General features: G+C 41.7%; 3 protein-coding genes across 3 annotated transcripts in view; 2 read left to right on the top strand and 1 right to left on the bottom strand.

Moving 5' to 3' along the window:
• LOC127004291 (probable glutamate receptor) overlaps positions 1 to 19,132 on the bottom strand; it is a 35,973-nt gene extending 16,841 nt beyond the window's left edge. The window contains exons 1-2 of the mRNA XM_050871853.1: positions 17,834 to 19,132; positions 9,153 to 9,273 (exon numbers count right to left, since the gene is read on the bottom strand). The gene's annotated coding sequence lies outside the window, so the exon portion shown is untranslated. The remainder of the gene's footprint in view (positions 1 to 9,152; positions 9,274 to 17,833) is intronic.
• On the top strand, positions 4,072 to 10,282 carry LOC127004290 (uncharacterized; the record flags this gene model as incomplete). Its single annotated transcript, XM_050871852.1, has 12 exons — positions 4,072 to 4,392; positions 4,746 to 4,784; positions 5,189 to 5,430; positions 5,663 to 5,825; positions 6,597 to 6,779; positions 6,947 to 7,105; positions 7,840 to 8,015; positions 8,296 to 8,386; positions 8,560 to 8,677; positions 9,164 to 9,314; positions 9,686 to 9,941; positions 10,193 to 10,282. Coding segments are annotated over 12 exons (1,989 nt in total), but the record flags the coding sequence as incomplete, so codon positions are not given.
• On the top strand, positions 12,922 to 22,012 carry LOC127004199 (THUMP domain-containing protein 1-like). Its single transcript, XM_050871713.1, has 4 exons — positions 12,922 to 13,068; positions 19,148 to 19,356; positions 19,911 to 20,233; positions 20,960 to 22,012. The coding sequence occupies exons 2-4, from the start codon at positions 19,161 to 19,163 to the stop codon at positions 21,554 to 21,556; spliced, it is 1,116 nt and encodes a 371-aa protein (XP_050727670.1). The 5' UTR covers positions 12,922 to 13,068; positions 19,148 to 19,160; the 3' UTR covers positions 21,557 to 22,012.
• Positions 22,013 to 22,444: the final 432 nt, after the last annotated feature.

Raw genomic sequence — 22,444 nt, 5'->3', positions numbered from 1 at the left:
TATATATATATATATATATATATATATATATATATATATATATATATATATATATATATTGAAGTGGTTTGCGAACCTTAGTGTCCATAGTGCGTGGATCAGGAGCCAATATTAAACAGGAGTCAATATTACACTGACAAAAAAAAAAATTGCCAAAAGTAACAAACGTTTTTATTACAAATAAAAACACCACCTGACATATCGTGATGTGACAACAAGCAAACTGTTGACTTTTATTCCCTTGATAAAATAGGAAAAGCTATCACAATCTTTTATTTAGACCAAATTTTGTGAACTTTCAACGACATGCGAAGCGCTCTAAGGCAGGAATGATATAAGTTAGAAGGAAAAAAAAGAAGAGAAGGAGAAAGGCCTGTCAGGGGGGGTGGAGGAGGGAGGCTTTCGTTTACCTTTCGTCAATAACTCCTCGTGATATAATGCGGCATGAACAGAGGGAGGAGCTTTGTTGAGAGAGAGAGAGAGAGAGAGAGAGAGAGAGAGAGAGAGAGAGAGAGAGAGAGAGAGAGAGAGAGAGAGAGAGAGAGAGAGAGAGAGAGAGAGAGAGAGAGAGAGAGAGAGAGAGAGAGAGAGAGAGAGAGAGAGAGAGAGAGAGAGAGAGAGAGTAAATAGAGTAGAGAATGCAATGCCAAGTCTGATAGCAAAAGAAAGTCAAGTATTAAAGCATGAAACTCAAGCCTTGTGTAACAGCGGAGGGGATGCCTTTCATGTTACCCTAGGAACTCAACATGACACAGTAGCTGGGAAAGTTGTAACCTCTGTAAGGGAAAAGGTTGTCACTCGTCCACCAAACCGATAGTCAGCAACACCACTCCCCCTCAACGCCCAGCTGTTTGCGATGGGGTCCTAAAACTAAATTCCCTAAGGTAGTGTTCCTTGTTTTCTTGTCTTTTCTTATTCCGTTTCTATCTATCTTATCATGGTGTATATCGTAGAATAAACATTTAGTGTCTCTATGGAAACCTTGCGTTAAAGTCTATTGGAAGATGGTCCTCTCTCTCTCTGAATTTCCTCCCTCTCCTCCTCTTCTTTCTCTCTTTCTCTGACTCTCTCTCTCTCTCTCTCTCTCTCTCTCTCTCTCTCTCTCTCTCTCTCTCTCTCTCTCTCTCTCTCTCTCTCTCTCTCTCTCTCTCTCTCTCTCTCTCTCTCTCTCTCTCTCTCTCTCTCCTGTGGGTGAATGGGAGTTGGGGGAAGAGGAAATGGGGGGGAGGGAAACAGGGGAGCAGGAGGGGGGAGGAGGGAGTAGGGAAGGGGGGAGTGGGTTTGGGGATGGGGGGTAGAGAGGGGTGACGGGTAAGGGTGTGGGAGGGAATGGGAGTTGGGGGGAGAGGAGAAGGGGGGAGGTAAGAAGGAAAGGGGGAAGTAGGGAAGGGGGGAGAGTGTGTGTGTTCGTGTGTCTGTGTGTATGTCTGCAAGTTTCTTTTTATCTTCGTTCTGTCTTTCTTCCTTTCTCTTTTTCTTTCTTTATTTTCTTTCTTTCTTCCCTTTCTCTTTTTTTTCTTCCCTTCTTCCTTCTATCTTTACTTTCTCTATCTCTCTCCCCTTCTTCCCTCCTTTCTCTTGATCTCCTCTCCTTCCCTTCCTTCTTTTCTTTCTTCCTTGATCACTTTCTTTCTCCTTTCCTCTCCTTTCCTTCCTCCCTTTCCTTCCCCCGTAAGTGTGGAGGGAGGGAGAGAGGAGTGGGGAAAGGGAGGGGAGGGGGGATGGAGAGAAAGGGAGTGGGAGATGGGCTGGGAGGGGTGGGGAGTGGGAGGGGAGGGGGAAGGGGTAGGGTAGGGATGTATGTTTGCGTGTGTGTGTGTGTGTGTGTGTGTGTGTGCGCCTAACTCTTTCTACCTGGAGTTACCTGAATATTGCTCCAGTCATACGCTTGCTCGTTATACACCTGGCGTGGGATCATATATTGTGTATTTTTCCTTCTGTTTATTTCTCTGCCCAAGGGCGTGATTTTATCCTTCCTGGTAGTGATCAGTCTGATGGTTGTTATTTTCCTTTCCTATTATATGTTTCTGTGAGAAGATTGTGTTAGTTTCCCCCTTCATCTTTTTCTTTATCAATTGTCACCTTCTTGCTCTCCTTTCTTTCCTGTATAGCTTCCTCCTCCTTCTCTTTCTCTTCGTTTACCGATTTCTTCGCCCTCTGCTTGTTCCTGTTCCCCTGCCGTGAAAGAAAAACATTAAAACAGTTCCTCATGTTCCCCGGCGGACTGCAGATCATTCTACATTCATAAAGCAACGTCCACTCTCCTTCCCTTAATGCGTTTCACCCGCCCTTTTCTCTTTCTCTCATATTTATAAGCAATTTCTTCCTCTTCTCGTTTTTTTTTCTTTTCCATGTTCGTTCTGTGCCTGGTCACGAAACAGAGCAAAGGACGAAGGTGTTTATCTTATGCTTCGGGACCGTGGAGCAATTCTAGTCGGCCTGTGTTGCGGGAGGAGGGAACACCGCTAAGATTACCTTCTACGCCCTTGAAACACCTGTGCAACGTAAAGTAGGTCTTCTTCGGTTGATCATCCTGTGCTATGTTCGTTTCTCTGCATGTACTAGGCTTCATTTCGGTCACTTTTTCATCCTTTAATATCTGAGGTTTTAGATCTTTATATATATTTCCTTTACCCTTTAATCTATTTCCTCTTTTTTCCAGTCCATCCCTTTCTCCTGACTCATGGTTCATTTCTTCCCATCTTTTCTCTTATTCCGTGTTTTTCTTTCATCATAACTCCATCACGTTCTCCATGCCTCTTTTTCTCTCTAGGTTCATCTCTTCTCTCATCAATATAGTAAGGATAATGAGGCACTGCGGAAGATACAAATGACAAGCCATCAGAAAGACACTTGAATTATCTGGAGGGTGCGGCAGAAAACGAATGGCTAGTCTTCATTATAACATTAATACGCCAAATCACAGTACTGCGCATTCATTCCCTTCAGCACTACCATCACGTGACGGCCTGGAGGCAGAAGGGTCACGGTGTCAAGATGTGGCCTACGACTGTTCTGTTCGTCCTGCTTCTCACGACACAAGGCAAGTGAAACAAACTGGGAACGGTGAGCTTTACCCAGAAGTCACATGTGCTGAAAACCCAAACATTTTCTGCATTTCAGGAATACGTGAGAGCGGTGGGACGACTGGAGGGAGCCATCCAATAATTTGCAAGAGTTCCCTTCTTAGTGAACAGCTGGTAAGCGCTGCTGTCCAGGTGGCCGCCACGACGCCACTCAGAACCTACTACGTTGTGTTTCAGGACAGCCCAGGTAAAAATACAATTACCTTGCTTTGTTACTTTTTATATCATCGCCGTGTGTAGCAGAGATATGCGACGCTTAAGCAGAAACAAGTCACGTGCTGACCTGTCGATACATTCTTAGGGCCTCACACTGGCAAAGACTGGCCTGCCATGAGTGACGAGAAGAATCTTAAAAGCAGATACCCTTTAGGTTTTCTAACGACTGCGAGGCTGATTTTGTTTACTTGATCAGTATTGTCTCCTCCTGCCTGCATACTTCTGAGGCTGCCATAATTCATGCCGCTACTTCTGAGTCGCAGCTGTAGGTATGTACTACTTTGTCACACACAGGTGTCAGTAACACTCCCCTATGTACCGAGCATTGCGTAACAGTCTCCTCGCATCCTTCAAGTGCTACAGTACAGGGAACAATCAAATGAAATATCGAACACAATGTACTCTCTCTGTGCTCAGGCCCATCACTTAGACTATACAGAGTGCTTTTAGCGGCTGGTTCTTATAGTCAGTTTTCCTTAGCAAACCTTAGGTAGCCATTCCAGGAAAATTAATTCACTTTTTCCTGTACCTCACACCATCTTGTAAATATCAGTGGCGCTATAGTCTAGTCCACCTCGGGTAACAGCGAGTCGGGCGAGAACCTCATCCTTGTACACGAGAAGGACGAGTGCCGGTCTCACAAAAATAATCGATTTCCTGATTAAGTGAATGAACGCATAACCGTAACACTTCGCCTGTATAGAAACCACATAACATTGATTAATTTTTCGTCAGCATCCTAATTCTTATCAATACGAGGCTGTAAACATTCTCCCACTTCTCGTTTTTCTTTGGTGCCTCAGACGTCTGCCTGCTGAGAGCCCTGTGGACAGCGGGGCTGACCACCAGACACATGTCGGTGGAGGCCTGGAGGGATGCCCTTCAGCGCCGCCCCTACGCCAGTGCCTCCGAGCATCTGATGGTGGGAAGCCTCACCTGGATGGCCGCTGTGGTGTCCGAGGTGAGCTCCACCGCTGCACGTCACAGTTTCAATCATAATTTTGTTCAAAGGCACGAATTTCAGATGATCTATATGGTTATGATCTCCAATATCTCCGAAACATTTATAATTTGCATCACGCCTTGTACCGCAAAAGCGAAATACAATAAACTAAAACCATTTTACTATTCTTAACATTATTGGTATACGTCATTTAGTAAGTCCGGTTTTTCTCCATTTATTTTATTCTTCGGTCAGTTCTTATCACAGTGTTCCCAAAAGCTTGAGATGTTCACTTGAGAATGTTCTCGTATATAATTGGTGATTATGCCAATCCGTTTTCTATTTATTTATAAATTTTGGCACCAGACATTTGTATAGCGGACAGACAAATAAACATACCGACGGACTACAAACCAAACATTACCGCCCTCCTCGCTACGCGGAGACAGGCAATAAATACCAATCTTGCGAGCCTTATCTTTCCCCTCCCCTCCCTGCAGGCAAGCCAGCTCATGCAAGCCCACAGACTCCACGTTGAGGTAAGCCATGAACCCGACCTTGTGTGTGTGTGTGTGTGTGTGTGTGTTGCTCATATACAAAGATGGAAAATCGATCATTAAACTTCATATTACCGGGAAAATCTCCATAATGAAGGAGTCAGACCAGGCGGTACAATATCACTTATACAGCTTGCGGCGTACCCAAAAAAACTTTCATATATTACATGCATTAATTGCATTATATAATCCTAAATTTCAGATATTCCAAAGTCAAATAATCAAATCTTACTGTATATGTACCTTTTTCTTCAAGACCCTGAAACATACATATTTTGTGGATTAAGATACTTCATATATTCTGCTTTCGATGTGATTAATGTGATATTTCTGTTTGGGTTCTTCTCCCCTTACCCCCCCCCCCCCCCTTCCTCATCCTATGGCAGAGGACCTCGTGGGTGTGGGTGCTGAGGAACACTGCGGAGTATGTGGGAAATGGGACGCTGAAAGACCGAAACGACGCCCCCAGACCCATCCGCCTGCCACTGACACCACTGCAGAGACATCCGCGTCCCTTCACCGTTTCCTTCAGTTACGCGACGGAGGTGCTGGACCGCCTCGCTCAGGGCGTGCTGAAGGGCGTGTTGCTGATGGAGCAGGAGCACCTTTCCTCGCCCCCACCGTCTTCGTTGACAGGAAGGACCGTGACTTCGCTCCTCAGTAACTCATCGATATCGAAAACTAAGAAAGTCGTGAGATACCTTCATGGATAAATAGATAAATAGGGACGAGCTACAGATTAATAAATGAATACACTGTTCCTAAAGAAAGCTGAGGACAATGCATATATAAGCATGGAAATGGAAACGCATAGGAATGTTATCTTCTGTGATAAATAACGGAGCTGAACGGTTTCACAGGAGGCTGGTGCATGTGGGCGGGATGCGGGTACGGCGGGACTGGTTTTGGGAGTTGGCATCGGTGGGGCTGTACAGGGACAACCACCTCACCCTCATCAACCCGCTCTGGCCCGCACGCCCCCACGACTTCCACGGAGGGAACATTTACATTGCCTTTTCGCAGGTAAGTCACCGACCGCCAAGTGCTTTACAGAACACATTACATGATCAGTTGGTAAATACAAGACACTTATTTTTTTTTTTAGTCTTGTGGTGAGCTGCAGCATAAGATAGACCTAAACAAGGAAAAAAATGAACCAGAAAAATCTACAGGTGGAGCCGATAACTATAAAAAAATTACTAACGGGGGGCGAGAGATTAAACGAACAATATTAACAATAATAATAATAATAATAATAATAATAATAATAATAGTTTTATTTCGCCCAGCGGCATACAGAAAAAAAAAAAGGACAAGTAAACGAACGAGATCAATTCAAGAAACAGTTTATCGAGATGTACGACAACGCTTGGGATAAAGGGTACAAAGAAATTCCTATCTCGAACCGAAATAGAAAAAAATACAAAAAAAAATAGGAAAACGTATAGACACGGCACAAGTCCTTCGGAAAATAACGTAACATTTTTTAGGAACTCTATAACGTTGCTTAATCAAAGCGAAGAGTTTTTTTTAATCAGTGCGTTCTCCTATCATGATATATAGATCAGAGACATGGAAAAGGAAATTGAAAAGTACCCAAAGAGGAATGGAAAAATCAGTGCTGGGAATCACTAAAATGAATAAGAAACACTGCAAATGGATACGAGAACAAACAATAGTAGATAACATTATAAAGGCGATTAAAATAAAGAAATGGCATTGGTCAAGGTACATATGTAGGAGAGAGGGCAACAAATGGACAAACAGAATAATAAGAGCTGACGTCATCAACAGAAAGCTGCAACCATTGAAGCAAACAGCACCAGCCTTGCGGACGCCCAAGGCTACCTGGCCGACACGCTCAAGATCGTGATGGGGGCGCTCAACGCGACGGGGGTCCTGCGGCTCACCACGGGCGCCGGTTCCAGGGATGACACCGGTGCCTGGAATGGCGTAATCGGAGTTATCGTGAGAGACGTAAGTCTGCTGCTTCAAGCGATGATGCAACACTATTTAGGAGCAGGGAAACGGCTTTATGCTCCTTGACCCTACATGATGAATTCTTGGTTATTTCTTCTAGCAAGCGAACGACTCAACACTGCTGTCTCCGTGGACGCAAAATAAATGTCTCGCCATGTTTGCAGGAGGCAGACATCGGGGCAGTGGACTTCATGCCCAACCATCAGAGACTGGAAGTTGTGGACTTCAGTGTCAGCATCGGACAGGACCCCGTCATCATCTTTTCCAGCGCCCCTTACTTCATCATTCAGCCATTTCTCCTGTTCCAAATATTTTCGGTTGAGGTAAAGTTGGTAATCAAGTAAGAGTTTCTAGATTTTCTACTAGCGTACAGGTAATGAATATTGCCAATTCATACAGGTCAACGATGACTAACTGATTCGGAATGAATAGATCGGGTTCCATGGCGTTTATTTACTAATCTGTTTTGCGTGGGCCGAGCAGGTGTGGGCGTGCCTTGCGGGGGCGGTGGTCGTGGGCGGCGCAGTGCTAAGCTGGCTGAGGCGGGCAGAGTCAAGTCTTACCGCCCTCAACGACCCCAAAGCTCGCCTGCCCCTTAACGTGTCCTTGGTCTTCAAAATGCAAGTCCTCCAAAGTAAATGATCAGTTATCTTTTTTTCAGTCTAGCCTTGCTAGGTTGTTGTTGTTGTTGTTGTTTCCTGGAGGAGGAATTCTTCATCGTAGGGGGGAAGTATTCTATATAAAACTTATTTCATCCTTGGCTTATTTGTATCCTGTAGGACCTCTTCAAGGATTCTTCTGGTCTGCCTCGGCCAATGCTGAAGCGGGCTGGATTTTTCCTTTTGTTTTGTGTGACCCTTTTTAGTGTCTCGTCTGGCTCAAACGCAGGCCGAGAGATAGATTATTTCTGTCAGAACTACTCGGCCACTGTCAAGTTTTACTTTCAAACAAATGAAGAAAAACCTTCATACATGTTCTTAAACTTGTGATGAAAAAAATCATAATTTATTTTGCTTTTCGAACATCGGGGTGCAAACAGATTTGTTTATTTGTTTAGCCTCTACTTAGTGCATTGATCCAAACAAGCACCAAGTTGTCGACCTTTACAGGCCAGTCCGGGATGCCGCCCGGGGCGTCGGCCAGGCTGTTGGCCAGCTTCCTCATGCTCGTTAGTCTCTGCCTCTGCTCCGTGTACAGCGGCTCCATCACGGCCTTCCTGGTTATTCCATTCCGGTGAGCAGTTATCCCCGGGCTAAGGGATAGTAATGTAATACGTAGAACCTTTCGTTGATAACCAAACTACCACAGCGCATTCAAAAGTGATCCGAGTAATACATCAAAGCTTTTCAATCAGAACATTAATTGTTACATGGTGTATAACATCAAATCATAGAAAATAGATTCCAGAAGCAGTTACGGCAATTCCGTAACAAGGATGGATATATTGGAGATTTCTATAATGATTTTTAACCTAGTATGCTTCATGATCATCGTGTCTTCCCCCGGCGGCCAGCTCGAAGCCCATCAACTCGGTCCAAGAGATGCTGGACTCCGACGTGATCCCGTGCGCCAGGAGCAAAACCAACACCGTCGCCAACATCATTGTAAAAATTTGCAATATTGCTCACCTCGGTGCTGAATCTATAAAACTGGATAATTTTTACATTACTTGCCAATGTCGCAATCATTCCTATGGGCAACATTAATCATATCCACCTATAACAACTAAAACAGCAGCTCGTCTGCACACAACTAAAATGTTTTCCTCGTCCTGTAGAACAACCCGTCGGGGGCGCTGTACGCAGTGCGGCACCGCGTCAAGATCATGGCCGGGGAGGAATTCGACACCCAGGCCTACATGGACCAAGTGTCGCAAGGCACCTTCGCCCTCATTGGTGAGTGACAGATCAAGCTTGTTTGTAAAATATGTGAATGGCCATGTGAAGCGAATGGGGTGCGAGGACATAGTACCACTCCGACACTTACGAGTCCAAGAGCTATAAATAAGAATCCCCTGAATAAAACTGTCACTTTAAGAACGGTTGACACATGTGAGAAATATTACTCCTCCCTGCAGCTCCCTCCCACCGTCCCGAAGTTCTCAATATCTCTCAGACCAGTGACATCTTAAGTAATGGACGGCTTACTCTTTTGATTTTGCGGCGCCCTTGTCATTAAGCCCCGAATTTTGGAAAATCAACAGCTTTGGTGCTACATGCCAAATTATAGCCTTCTAGAGGATGTCGACGCCTAAAGATTCTTCTTCCATAAATGTAATGATAACAGAAATAACAACAATAACAAAAATAAATAAAAATTTAAAAACGTTGGCTCCACTAGGGATATTTCCACATTACAACCATGATTTACCTTCCCTCAAGACGTCCTGAGTGCGGCACTGGGGCGCGCCAACGCGTTCACCCGCCGAGGTGCCCGATGCTGGTACCACACGAGCCGGGAAAGCATCCAGGTGAACCTCGACGCCATCGCCCTGAAGAGAAACAGCCGCTTCACCTGGCAGGTCAACAACGTGTACGTAAGGCGATGACAGCGTGAGACGGAATGGAAGAATTAACTTTTTTTCTTCGCAGTAAACGATACAAACTTAAGAGTTAAAAAAAAAAAATGTTACATGTTCCCACAACAGTTGACGAGACAACATGCCGAGACAATTATCAAATTTAGTTCCAGAGCTGTCTTGATAATCCCCTCTTGAAATAATTGAAGTCCTGTAGAGGAAGGAAAAAATACAGAGGAAGAAAGGTTGTTCCTGAGTTAACCAATCAGAAAAATAAAAGATGAGAGAGAGAGAGAGAGAGAGAGAGAGAGAGAGAGAGAGAGAGAGAGAGAGAGAGAGAGAGAGAGAGAGAGAGATCCATTCTAATATAAACGCCCCCCACCAGGCTGATGAGCCTCCAGTACTTCGGGTTCATCCAGAACGTGAAGCGCACCTACTACAAGCCGCTGTGCGTGACGGAGCGGAAGGACAGCGGCCCCTCGTCCCTCAAACTCGTGCAGGTGTGTGGGGGAGAGTGGGGGTCTTTTTTCTTTCTTTCTTTCTTTTTTTGCTTTCGTAAAGTCGCCCACGATTTGTGGGCATATGATGTTAAAAAAAAACTGTATTATCTTCTAAAACGCGTTTACATAAGTTTCCCTGAAGCTCCTTTCCACTCGGGAATATCATCCCTGCCCTCACTGATTAGCAAAGACAACAGGATACAACTGGGACAACTGGACACTAGAAGTACGTGGGGCATGTTAAGGCGATGTTGAGTGATGTGCATATATGCATATCTATCCATCGCTCTAGGTGGAAAATAACTGTAGTGGGCCATCATAACTGGCTCCCTCCGCCGGTTGACCCCCCTTATACAGCCCTTTTTCCACCAGTGGTCTGCGTTTCCCCACAGGTCCAGGGCGCCTTCTTCGTGCTGGTGGCTGGCTTGGGGCTGTCCATCGCGGTATTGACGACAGAAGCCCTGTTCTCGCGACGCTTCTGATGCTTCGTGCTGGCCAAAGACTATAATTATACCAACTGGCATTCTCTCTCTCTCTCTCTCTCTCTCTCTCTCTCTCTCTCACACACACACACACACACACACACACACACACACACGTTTGTGCAGAAAATAAAAAATCTGGTATACTGTGGTCTAGGTGTTCGAGGGGTTACGGAACCATGTTATTATTTTATCCTTTTAAATATATAATCCATGTTGCATGTTTTCCGACAGTGTGTCAAAATGATAACTCAAGTCAACACTTTCAAGAAAACAGGTTTGTTTTATTAATGTATCATCACATGGTAATGACATTACAACGGGTCCTTGCCATTTGCGAGGGTTATATCCCCAAAACTGGCAAACTGCAAAAATCGTGAACAGTAGCTCCCTCTTGTGTTAGATCAAGTGATAAAATGTTACTCACTACGTGTTTGATTTTATAGGTTCAATAAAATTCATCAACCAAATTCTCAAACGTGTTCTTATTAACCTTCCATACCAGACACATGACACTCACTGATCTAAAGAGTAAATAAGGCAGTACACGACAAATTGACTTCATTGATAGAAACTTATAATTCAAGAATAAAAATTAATACTACCATTATGCCCTTCGTAGTGCAGTGTTTAGCGTGGCTAACGACGAATCCGCGGACCCGGGTTCAAATCCCGGTACTGGCAGTCGCCGTGCAGCCTACCCAACTATTAATCCTCCCTTTCGACCTAGTCGAAAAATGGGTACCTAGGGAAACCTGGGAATGCAAATTATCTTAACCCAGATATCACACTGGCCGTGTCCCGGGGCTGTGGGTTCTTACCCACCAAAGGCTGAAGGGACAGTACTACAGAGCTAAGCACCGTGGTCACGCGCAGCTATAGCGTATGTCCTCATCTTTACCTTTTCTATACAAGAGTTTAAGGTGTAATGTTACTACTGTACAATTAGATTATGCTGTGTCGTTTAGGTCTACTCACCATACGAAGTACATTTCTAAATTTGAAGGTATTCAGCATACGGCAACAAAGATAATTTCTTCCTTCCACAGCAAACTTTATGATGTTCTCTTTTGAGAAACGTCACCTTCGACTGAAACTGAACGAATGTTTCGAAATATTTAATAGTTTTACGAATGTGAACAAATCCACATCGTTTATGATCAATAAAATAAAATAAATGGACAAAGTGTAAAAAACAAATTCAAATTACACAAAATTATTCTTCACCAACGTTGCAGCACGAGAATGGAATAAACTACCTTGAATGGTTCAGTGTTATACAACTGATTAATTTAAAAACAAATTTTGCCGCCATTTCCTCCATAAAAATATTCCGTTATACAGAAATGTAAAGTCCATTCGATGTTATTTCTTCTAGGTTTAAGAAGACACCACCTAATTTGGACCATAGGATATGTGTGGTCTCAACACCTTTGTAAATCTATGTAAGTGTGTCTTACCTGCTTCTTTGCAAAGAGCCAAAGCTGGGTGCACCATACATAACACCATTAAGACACTTTTGGATTGTGCTTACCTGCAAATAAAGAAAAGGCAAAGATTTAGGCGTGAACAGGGAAATATTTCATAAACATTTAATTTGTTACATATCATTAAATAATGGTTTGATCATAAGATAAAAAAAAAATCTCAGTATCTCAATGCATACAAAACAAAGCCCATGGGTTCCGTATTCAGCCACTGAGCCGATCAGACGCTGCTTTTAGCCTTCCTGCGAATATTTATCTTTCTCATTTTCCATTTCTCTCATATCTGAACTCGTTAAATAAAAGCAATTGTTCTCCTTTTCATTCTCCTCTTTCTCTTCTTTTCTCTCACTTCCTCCTTTTTTTCTTTTTTTAAGAATTAATCAATCAACTATACACAGCATACTATAGTGCCTACTGCCCGACATAACACCAGGCCGAATGGAAAAAAAGGGATCCACAGGACAGTTAAGTCACAAGCAGTGGCAACAGAAGGGGTTATAAAAATGTTAAGCATTGAGTTCTGGCATTTGGTAACACTCCACGGTGGATAACGGGTGTGTTACGGAGATACTAGACGTGTCTCAAGGCCAATATGACGAATGTATGCACCTAAGTCACGTGCAGCTATAGCGTATGCCCCCTAAGTGACCCTAACTTTAACTTTATCTTCGCGTCAGATTCGGTTGAGGTGCGAGGCAGCGGGGTGAAGGCCAATGTCAATATATAGACATTGGTGAAGTCGACCATATGCCCCGAAGTCGATGACGTCGATGAAGTCTTTGGGGCACACCTTTGCAACGGTGGTTGAGTGTTGCGTTGTGTTGTGGCGCTGGTTGGCTATATCACCCCACTTTAGTAATTTTCTTTGGTATTGTCTTTGTTGTTACTTTGGCGAGTCTTACGATTGTTGTGCTCGCTGTTTCCACATTTGTAGTATAGTTTGTTTTCTCTCATTGACACTTTGGTTGTCTGTAAAAAGTAAAAGATTAGCCCCTGCTCTCGTTTCTTTTGGCAGATTTGCAGCATGGGCTATGACTTCTACTCAGAAGGCTCGGGTTCGATCCCCGGCACGCAGTGGTGTTCATTACGGAATTTTTTCAGTCTTTTTACTTTACAAAGATATGGAAAATACGCTATGAAAATAAAAGCTTGAAACACGCGGTGTGAAAGAAAACGACGAAGAAAGAGGCACCGTTGCAAAGGCTGGTGGTATCCAAACGACAACATCCACAACACCCAAGAGCCAAACAACGAGGCTGGCACCGCTAGGCACCGCTAACACACACGAGGTCTCAGACAGTAAGTTTTGAAGCACTGGTTTACCCGACGATTAATGTTTAGTAGAATACATACATGATAACAGAAGTACCGTTTACCGTTGATGAGGTTTCAGGCCCTGCTCCGCCGCTGATGCAGCGCTCTACGAGGAGTACAGTTGGTTGAGCAGGAAACGGGATACCGGCGCCTTGATAAGACCAATCTTTACCGTTTCGCCTCCCGTATGCATAAAATTTTGAACACAGCGTCCCATAAAAACTCCCTTGCTGGGTGTACACCACGGCAGCGAGAGGAGCCCACTGTGCTGCTTGTTCGTCTGTATTATATATCTTTATAATCTGGTATTTCGTAGTTGTTGTCTAAAGGGTCAGTATTTCATCCAGAATCAACTCACTCTGTAATGTTGGCTAATGTACAGAATGCCTGGATAGTCCCTCACATAGTCGTCATGTACTTATGCTTTACATGTAATTTTAGGGCATTATTATCTATGACAGTGGTTCTCAACCTTTTTTGCACAATGCACCCTTTTCAACATACACATCAGAATATCATTCCCCCTTTTCAAGATTGTTGACTCAAAGCTATGAGTTGTAATTGTTGACGGCCCTCGTAGAGCGCTGCATCAGCGGTGGAGCAGGGCCTGAAACCTCATCAACAGTAAACGGTAAACATCTTTGCAGGAGGGGGTGCAGGAGCATCATTTCATTGGAGGGGATGAGGGGTGGGGGTACTTGTTGCAGGAGACCCAGGGAGAATGTAAGTGTGGCAGTATGAGTAAACTATTTTGAACCTTTTGTTCAGGAACTTATGCTAAACAGTCTGACTGGCTGCTTGCAGCAGGTAACCAATGAACACAGCATTTTGTCCAGCCCTGGCAAGCTTGAAGGTAATAAAAAGGTCAATATTACAAATGTTTCAGTCTGCCATTCTATGACCCAATTTCCTACTCCCTCCAAATCCAAATCCCCCCCTGGTAAAGAACCCCAGATCTGAGAACACCCAACTCAATCTGATGATTGACGCTCTTCTGACAGATCTTAATATGCCATTCATCTTTATAAGAGTTTCCATCAGAAATTCCTCATTTCTGGGATATGTATTAACTTTTTTCCTCTACCTACACACTGCTGCCAACCACTGGATGTCAGAATTGTTTTACTGGCTGAGAGGGAACTGTTGCCAACTCTCCAACTGTCACTTTAGCTACCTTCAAAAGTAGCTGACTTTTTTGTGGTAATAAGTTAATATGGGGAGGTGGTGGCCAAGTGGTCACTGTGTGGGTGTGGGGAGCCCAAGGACCTAGGTTCGAGTTCCACTGAAGGACGGTAACAATTTTCAACCATCCCGAATGTCAAAGATTACCCTCATGCTGCTCAGATCCTCAATCAACCATAACTTTGCCGACTTCATTCAAGTGGAGCACCGGGGGGCCAAGCAAGAGTCATACATCTGGATGTGGATGTATGATGCAAAGGGCACCTTTCAAGTGCATAACACGCAGCAGCCACTAGAAGTAAAATTTGCCTGTGCCACTAACAACCTGGGGTCATTCAAAAGGTCCCTCAAGAGAGCCTACAGGCACCATAGAGAGCACCCCCCACACACAAAAAAAAAAATAATAATAATAAATAAATAAATAAAAAAAAGTGATTTTTTTAGTTCATAAGACCATGGTGTGATAGGATGCAAGTTTGTGGCCTGCTTTAGTAACTATCCTTAGCAGTGACAAGTTACTGTCAGTTAGGTTTACATGGGGTTCATTTAGTTGAAGTGAATGCAGAATGCATTTTTAAATGGCTTCTTTTAAGTTTTCGATGGATGGAAGTTATTTTCTGCAATTTTAAGAATACAAATCCAATCAGAGGACATCAGAACCTCTTGGACACGTTATTTTAAGTTAAATGCATATAAGTAAAAATCAGATACACCTATATAGACTCCAGCAAATACCTGCAAACCACCTCTTCGGCCATTAGGCGCACCTAACATCACCAAATGTCGGGTACAAACTTGGCAGAGGGACTGTTTTTTTGGGGGGGCCATTGAAGGTAGTGGGCTAAAGAGTAGCCTATTCGGATATTCTATTTTTATTTATTAATGATCCACGAGACATCCTAGAGTTAAATCAAGGTACATGCTTATCTTTGTATTTATTCAGACACACACTGGTAATATTTCTGTGGTGTCTGATTCACTTATTTGAGTGAAATTATATATAGTCACAAATTCGTGTTGCTAGTAAAACTGAAACTAGTAATGTAAGTTTTGCCACCATGAAATATACACAAATAGATACATATGAAAGCTCACGAAGTCACAATACGTGACATCACCTGCTTTGCGCAGTAAAAATATGCTCTTTAAAGTATCTGATACCCGCAAAATGCCATGGGCGCTGCCTCGGGCCTCCAAGCTACAGATTTCCCGACTTTCTACCCCCAAACTGTCTTATGGGCTCCAATAACGAAACTAGTTTATAGTTATCGTTAAAAGAGTTTGATTCTGATGTTTCTTGGCAATAGTTAGGCGTCAGAAACTGGTAAATACTATGCTCTGAGTCTGAGTATGACTTTCTGGCAACAGTGGCTATACTACGTATTTTCATATTATTGTTCTGTTGTTTATTCAATGTTATGTTCAAGAAAAAGAATACTCATAATTTTAGTTTGTTTTTAGTTATAAGGATTCTTTACAAAATACAATTACCTATAAGACTACCTCCTACTAGTTAGGAAATGTACTGAATCCTGAATCGGCTACAATGATGTTAGGTGCGCCTATTACCACTTCCACTCTTCCTTCCTGAAGTCTGTGGCCGTCTTTTTGACACCACACTTCAATATCAATAGGATGCTATTAACTGTAGAGGCAACAGATTAATATGTAAGTGATGATAGGTTACCTTCTTTAGTGACACTACGTTACTAGTTTAGTGGAAATAGGTTACTACCCATTTGGTTTAAGTGAGGTTCTATTAGTTAAGGAAAACGCTAGCTCGATGATGACCATACTCCAGGATTTTAAATTGTGTCAGGTAATTCTAAAAATTTACCTTATGGTACTTTTGCATTATCTCAAGATAACAGATGACTATGGGGTTATGTTGCATTCTGATACAATTTCTTCTCTAAAGTGTGTGGAACATTACCTCCTATCAAATACTTGAAGGGATCTAAAACAAATCTTTACCTAACACTATGGTAGGATGCAGGGGTCTTCCTTGGCCTGATTTAATCACTATCCTTAGCAGCCATAAATTACAACAACAGCGCAGTGCAAAGTGTATCACATTTATTTAGCATAACAATTAAAACTTAACAATTCTAATGAAACTAAATCTAACCAAACCTACCTAACCCCCAGCACTGCCAAAATGCAATGTGCTAGACTGTGCCCATGATCTTTATACTTCCACTGAAACTTCTTTAGTGTTCCAGAAACCATTAGTTACTGCAATGCATTTAGAGAAATAAAAAGACACGTCATGTGAGATGGCTGCATGTACTGCCATATTAGCTCTCGAAATATAGTGTTGGTATATAACTAACTAACTGACGTGGAACTTAAGCATACACCACGAAAGGAAAAGGCAAAAAAAGAAAATGTAATTCACCACAGCACTCTCAAGGCTTCATCATCACCAAGGTTCTCGGTAATTTATCACCAGAGCAAACATGTTCTAACTACTACCAGCCATACATAGGAACACAAACACGTATATCAAATCAAGCACCAGGGCACCAGGGGGGTATTATTCCATAACATCACCCGTCTCACGGCAAACAACACCCTGATGATATGAAGTATTTTGTATCCATACAGAACTGACGTATTGCTTTGCCATCGCAAACGACTCGTTTTCAAGATAATTTTTTCTTAAAATATATACGTCAGTCGCAACCACCGTAGGAAGGGAGTGTGCGGGGTTCCCAGATGCATCAATAAGAGAAAGGACAGACAACGTATGTTGTATATACCCCACAACATATCACACCTCCCCATACATCACAACACAATGTAATGCTCATTTATTACAATATTTATTCTGATAATAATATAAATAATAATATTATATAGCTCACATTCAGTATTACCATAGGTATGGAGAGAGAGAGAGAGAGAGAGAGAGAGAGAGAGAGAGAGAGAGATGCTTATTTGAGTTAGGTTTGTTTAAATTTTTTTGCATGCGGAGATGAAATGTGAAAACGGGGGTTCGAGAGGGGCGAAGCCCCCCGTTAGATACCTAGTTATGTTAAGCTAGGTTAGGTAAGTATTTATTCAGCATGCTGAAATGAAATGAGTAAACCTAGGGGGTCAAGGGGAGCATTAGGTAAGTTTAAATTTATTCGGCATGCTGAAATGAGATGTCAAAACAGGGGGATCGAAGGGGGCGAAGCCCACCCCATTAAGTAGGTTAAGTTAGGTTAGCTTAAATTTATTCGGCATGCTGAAATGCAATGTAAAGTTTACCCCAAGGGGAGGACGGACGACCCCCCACCCCCACACACACATCAACCAAAAGGTCCATTTTCTGAGAAATTTAATACGAAAAACCGGAACGAAAAGTCCCTTCCAGTTTAATGAACTCAGCTTTGTCAGTCCCGCCACCCCCCACCCCCGCCGCCGCCACCACCCCAGCTGATTCGACTCGCTTCGCTCACCACTCACCCCTCTTCAAGTGGCTACAAAGACACCCTCCTAATACAGCTCTGGGTATGGCCCTGAGCACAAAAAATGCAAAATATACAAGAAAACGTCATAATAAGAACTGTATCACCCATACCTCATCCCATCAGGCCGCTCCCCACTCGCCGCTCGCCGTCTCCATCTTGGCATCTTCCCTCACATTTCTCTCTTCCTGCTGCTCACCACGAACACGGTACGGCCTAACTAAATACTGGTACTCCTGCTGTTATCACTCATCACTGTTGCCGCCATATCACTATATAGGTATTACATTACTTGTAGCACGAGAAACACTCACTCATGTAAACAGCCCGACGCGAGGAAGCGAAATAGGGCTCACATTTTCGCCCTCGTTGTTTTCTCTTGCAATCAGTTATTTAGTGATTATGGAACACTAGCAATAGTTTCTTATCGTAAAATATGGAGGTTATTGAAGATTTTACGTCTTTTTTTTCCATGTCACGTGTTCGTATTCCAGCCACTCCCTCTGATGTTCTATATAAGCTTTGGTGTTTCGACTCACTGTTTCAGAACATCAAATCCCATGGCAAAACGGTATTCGTCCAGGTGAGATGATTTAGTGATTGTAAAAAACTAACAATGGTTTCTTATCGTAAAATATGGAGGTTATTTAAGATTTTACGTCTTTTTCATGTCATGTCATGGTACTCCGGCCACCCGCTCTGGTGGATCGACTCACTGCTTCGGAGCATCAAATCCCATGGCAAAAGTGGTATTCGTTCAGATGTATAAAATGGCCCATACTACGTCAAAGGTTCAAAGTTTACCATATATACTGTTCACTAGAGGATTGTTGACAGTTTTTATCAGTCAGAAGTGTCAATACGTAGCCTATGGAACTCCCTGTTTGATGATAATTTACTGTGATATATATGCTTACCAATGTCTCTGCACCCATCATTCATATCCAAGTTACGTTAGGCAGATGTACAAGCTAACTTCACACTCCTGTTAAAAATTTGTTTGCACAATATGTCTACGAAACTCACAGTGTATTCTATTGTCAGTTAAATCCACACAATTCTGTATTATCCCAATAGTCTGCAATCTAAGTATGCTATATATGTTTATTTCTCCTTTTTTTTATATAATCAATCAGGAGCTTTATGTCTTGATCCCCCAAAAGACAACCACTAATATAAATAGCCTCAAGATCACACTGTCTCATCTGCAGTCTTCCATCTAGGCACACTATTATTTTACACACTCCTATCAAACAGATCATTTCACCTATCTCTTGGTGTGCCATCACCCCTCGCTGCCCCTCGTCTTATCTTTTACAGGCACTTTTTTTTTTAATACTAGTGCAGGGTATTACTAGGCATAAGTTTAATAATTTCCTATTTTCATGTATTGATTATGATTTTTTTTCTTTTTTTTTTCATTCCAGTCAAATATTGAAAATGGGGAAAAATAAAAGGCCAAAGAATTTTTATATTCAGCTTGCCAAGAAACAGAAAAAGTATCACAGTGTTCTGAGCCCTGGACTGACGGGATTTCTGTGCACATGCAATGACCGTGAGAGAGACTGTGTGATAGAAGCTTACAACATCCTAAACGAGTATGCTGACCAAATGTATGGCAAAGAGGAGATTCCAGGTAATTGAATTTATATGCATTGTTGTGCACTTTTTTAACTCTTGAGTGTTAATATCTATTCTATTTAGCTTACTGTATATCTCCACCTTCACTTAAATTTGCTGTGTAGCCTATATATTTTGTCAACTTCTCTCTACTCTTTTTTTTTTACATATTTAAATTGCATCTAACAATTTGGCTGCATCTACTTAATAACTCAACCGTGAAAACTTAATTAGCATATTAACTTGTTCAATTCTGTCTTCCTTATTAACTACAGTGTTCTTTTTAGTGTTTTTAATTATGCCCATTATGTTGCTTTTGTTTGTTGTCATGCAATTTAATTCACTCATAAGCTTGTGTGATCATTTTGTTTTAATCATTAGTATATTACTGTAGCTTTGTGATTAATTAGAATAAATCATAGGAAAAGTCTGATACACACCCATTTACTTGTCATATATATTACATATTTAGATACATTATGCACATTATGAAAGTGAAATTTACTTCTTACTCAGTCATAGATTAATATTCAAAAGATGAACAAGCTACATTTTGTCTTCCCGTAACAGGATCTCGCTTCACAAAAGAGGATGATGGTAGCAAATCTCAGGAAGGAATAAAATCAAGTGAGGTGGCAGAGAAGACTGAGAAGAAAGTGAGCAGTGAAGAAAAAGAGGATGGATATTCAGAAGGAAGCACTCAAACTAAAGTGTGTGAAGAAGAGAAGTTGAGTGAGGCAGCACAAAAAGATACAGAAGGACAAAAAGACGTTGATCACAAGGAACCTGAGAAACAAGATGAGAGTAAGATTAAATCAAATGTACAGAAGCGAAAAGGTACTGAAGATTCCAGTGATTCTGATGAAGAATTGTCTGTTGATGCTGCTCTCAAGGTAATTTTACCATTACACTAAAATTGGACTCATTTTTCTAAATATATTAAGTTTTAACACAAAATAATATAATTTTTTTTTATTTTAATTAAGTTGATCACAAAGGGATTAGGTATAAGTTAATATGTCATCACAATACTAATAATGCCTACATGATTTATTACTGTGGCTCATCTAGAGGCCCTACCAAAGATGAAATGTGTTTCCTCAGATACACTGTGTACCATTCATTGCCGCAAACTTTACTGTAGATATTCAAGATTTCAATATTTTTATATTTTTCATTAGTGAACTATGTAGTGTGTGTGTGTGTGTGTGTGTGTAATTCACCTCTTGGTCTGCTGCGGGTCTCTCTCGAGACAGCCAGCCGTTCCCCTACGGAAGAGCACAGAGCTCATAGTACCAATCTTTGAGTAGGACTGAGACCACTCACACACAACACACTGCGATAACGAGGTCGCAACTCCTTGCCTTACGTCATGTACCTACTCACTGCTAGGTGAACAGGGGCTACACGTGAAAGAAGATAAACCCAACTTATCTTCACCCGGGCGGGGAATCGAACCCCGGTCCTTCTGGTTGTGAGGCAGATGCTCTATCCACTGAGCTACCGGGCCGTTTGTGTGTGTGTGTGTGTGTGTTTGTGCGCCTGCATGCATGCGTGCTTTCATTTGGTACTAAGACTATTTTATGTAAGCATTTTTTTCTGTTTTTTCTCCTTCTCAGGCTGATGTTGAAGAGCTTCAAAAGGAAAATGAAAAGAAGCACAGACATTTGCGGAGATTTAGCCAGGTGGCAACTGGAGCTAGCAATTACATCTTCATCCGCACCACACTTGAGGACCCTCTTCCCCTCTCACTGACAATAATGGACGACATCCTTAGACTACAGCAGAGGAAAACAAAAAAGCTCATTCGCATGATCCCAGTGCAGACAACATGCAGAGCCTTTCAGGACGATATTCTAAAAGCAGTAAAGAACCAATGTGAATCTTATTTCAAAGAGAAGGGAGGGTCATTTTACATTGCTATTAAGGTAAGAAACAATAATTCTGTGCAGCAGGAGCCTCTAAAACTTTCTCTTATAACTGTGTTAAGTGAGGCTCATTCTGAAAACTACCCTGAACTTAAAGACCCAAATGTTGTTGTCAATATAGATGTCATAAAGAACATCTGCTGCATAAGCTTTCTGCCAGGATATCTTACAAAATATTGTAAATATAATTTGTTAACTTTAGGTGACAAAAAGGAAAATGCAAAAAGTATAGCTAAAGTTGAGGAAAAAGAAGTAGATATGCCAGAAAAGGAGGAAGATGCTAAGTGAAATATGGAGTACAAAATCAAAGAAAAAAGATAGTTGCCTTGTAAATGCCCTGTGAATGGTCATAAGACCTGATTAAAAGTTTGCGTTTGCAATGAAATGTTGTGCTGAACCATCTTTTACAACATTAAATTTTATTTTTGTACAGAATTTTATATTGCATTGCTGTTAGCATTATAGAAAATCTGCATTAGAATTTTTTAAATGACCACAATGTTACTTGTCAATTAATTTTCATGTGTACAGTTGTCTTTTATGGATAAATCCATATGCATTCAAATAGTAGACAGAACCACAAATATTTTTAATCTTTTATTCTATTTATTTATTTTATTTTATTATTTTTATTTAGTGGCCATGCAGTCATACAGTGTGGCATATCTACACATGATTCATAGGTTGGTTAAGGAATGTAAAATTCTTATTCACATTGTATTGGTTTCATACTTAATGGTAACTTTTTCCCTCATAGTACGTACTTTTATATCCACACATTAGGATACGGTATATGTTTTCACAATAAAGGTCAGTACAGCAAATGCCAAGTTTTCCTTCTTTATTTGGTTGGGCCATACAAAATGAGGAAAATGGCTCCTTGCCAGACAATAATAGATCTTGCTTTTACCCATTCTCAACGTTTTGTCAAGTACTCCAGTTATTGATTAAACTGAAGATTTATTTGAAGAGTCAATCAATCAAGGACTAATGAATTATATCAAATATTACAATCTGAATACTAGACATATTAATTAATTGTATTATATTTAAAAGCTAATGTCTCAACAAAATATTTGAAGCTTTCTTTGAGTTCAATATTATTATGATAGTATTTAAAGAAAGCTTCAAACTTCGACACTGAATAATTTGTATCATGCATGGAAGGTTGATATA

This window comes from Eriocheir sinensis, chromosome 27 (assembly GCF_024679095.1).
Source record: "Eriocheir sinensis breed Jianghai 21 chromosome 27, ASM2467909v1, whole genome shotgun sequence".
Lineage (NCBI taxonomy): Eukaryota > Metazoa > Arthropoda > Malacostraca > Decapoda > Varunidae > Eriocheir > Eriocheir sinensis.
Note: the sequence above shows the minus strand (reverse complement) of the source record. Positions and strands in the feature narration are given on the sequence as shown.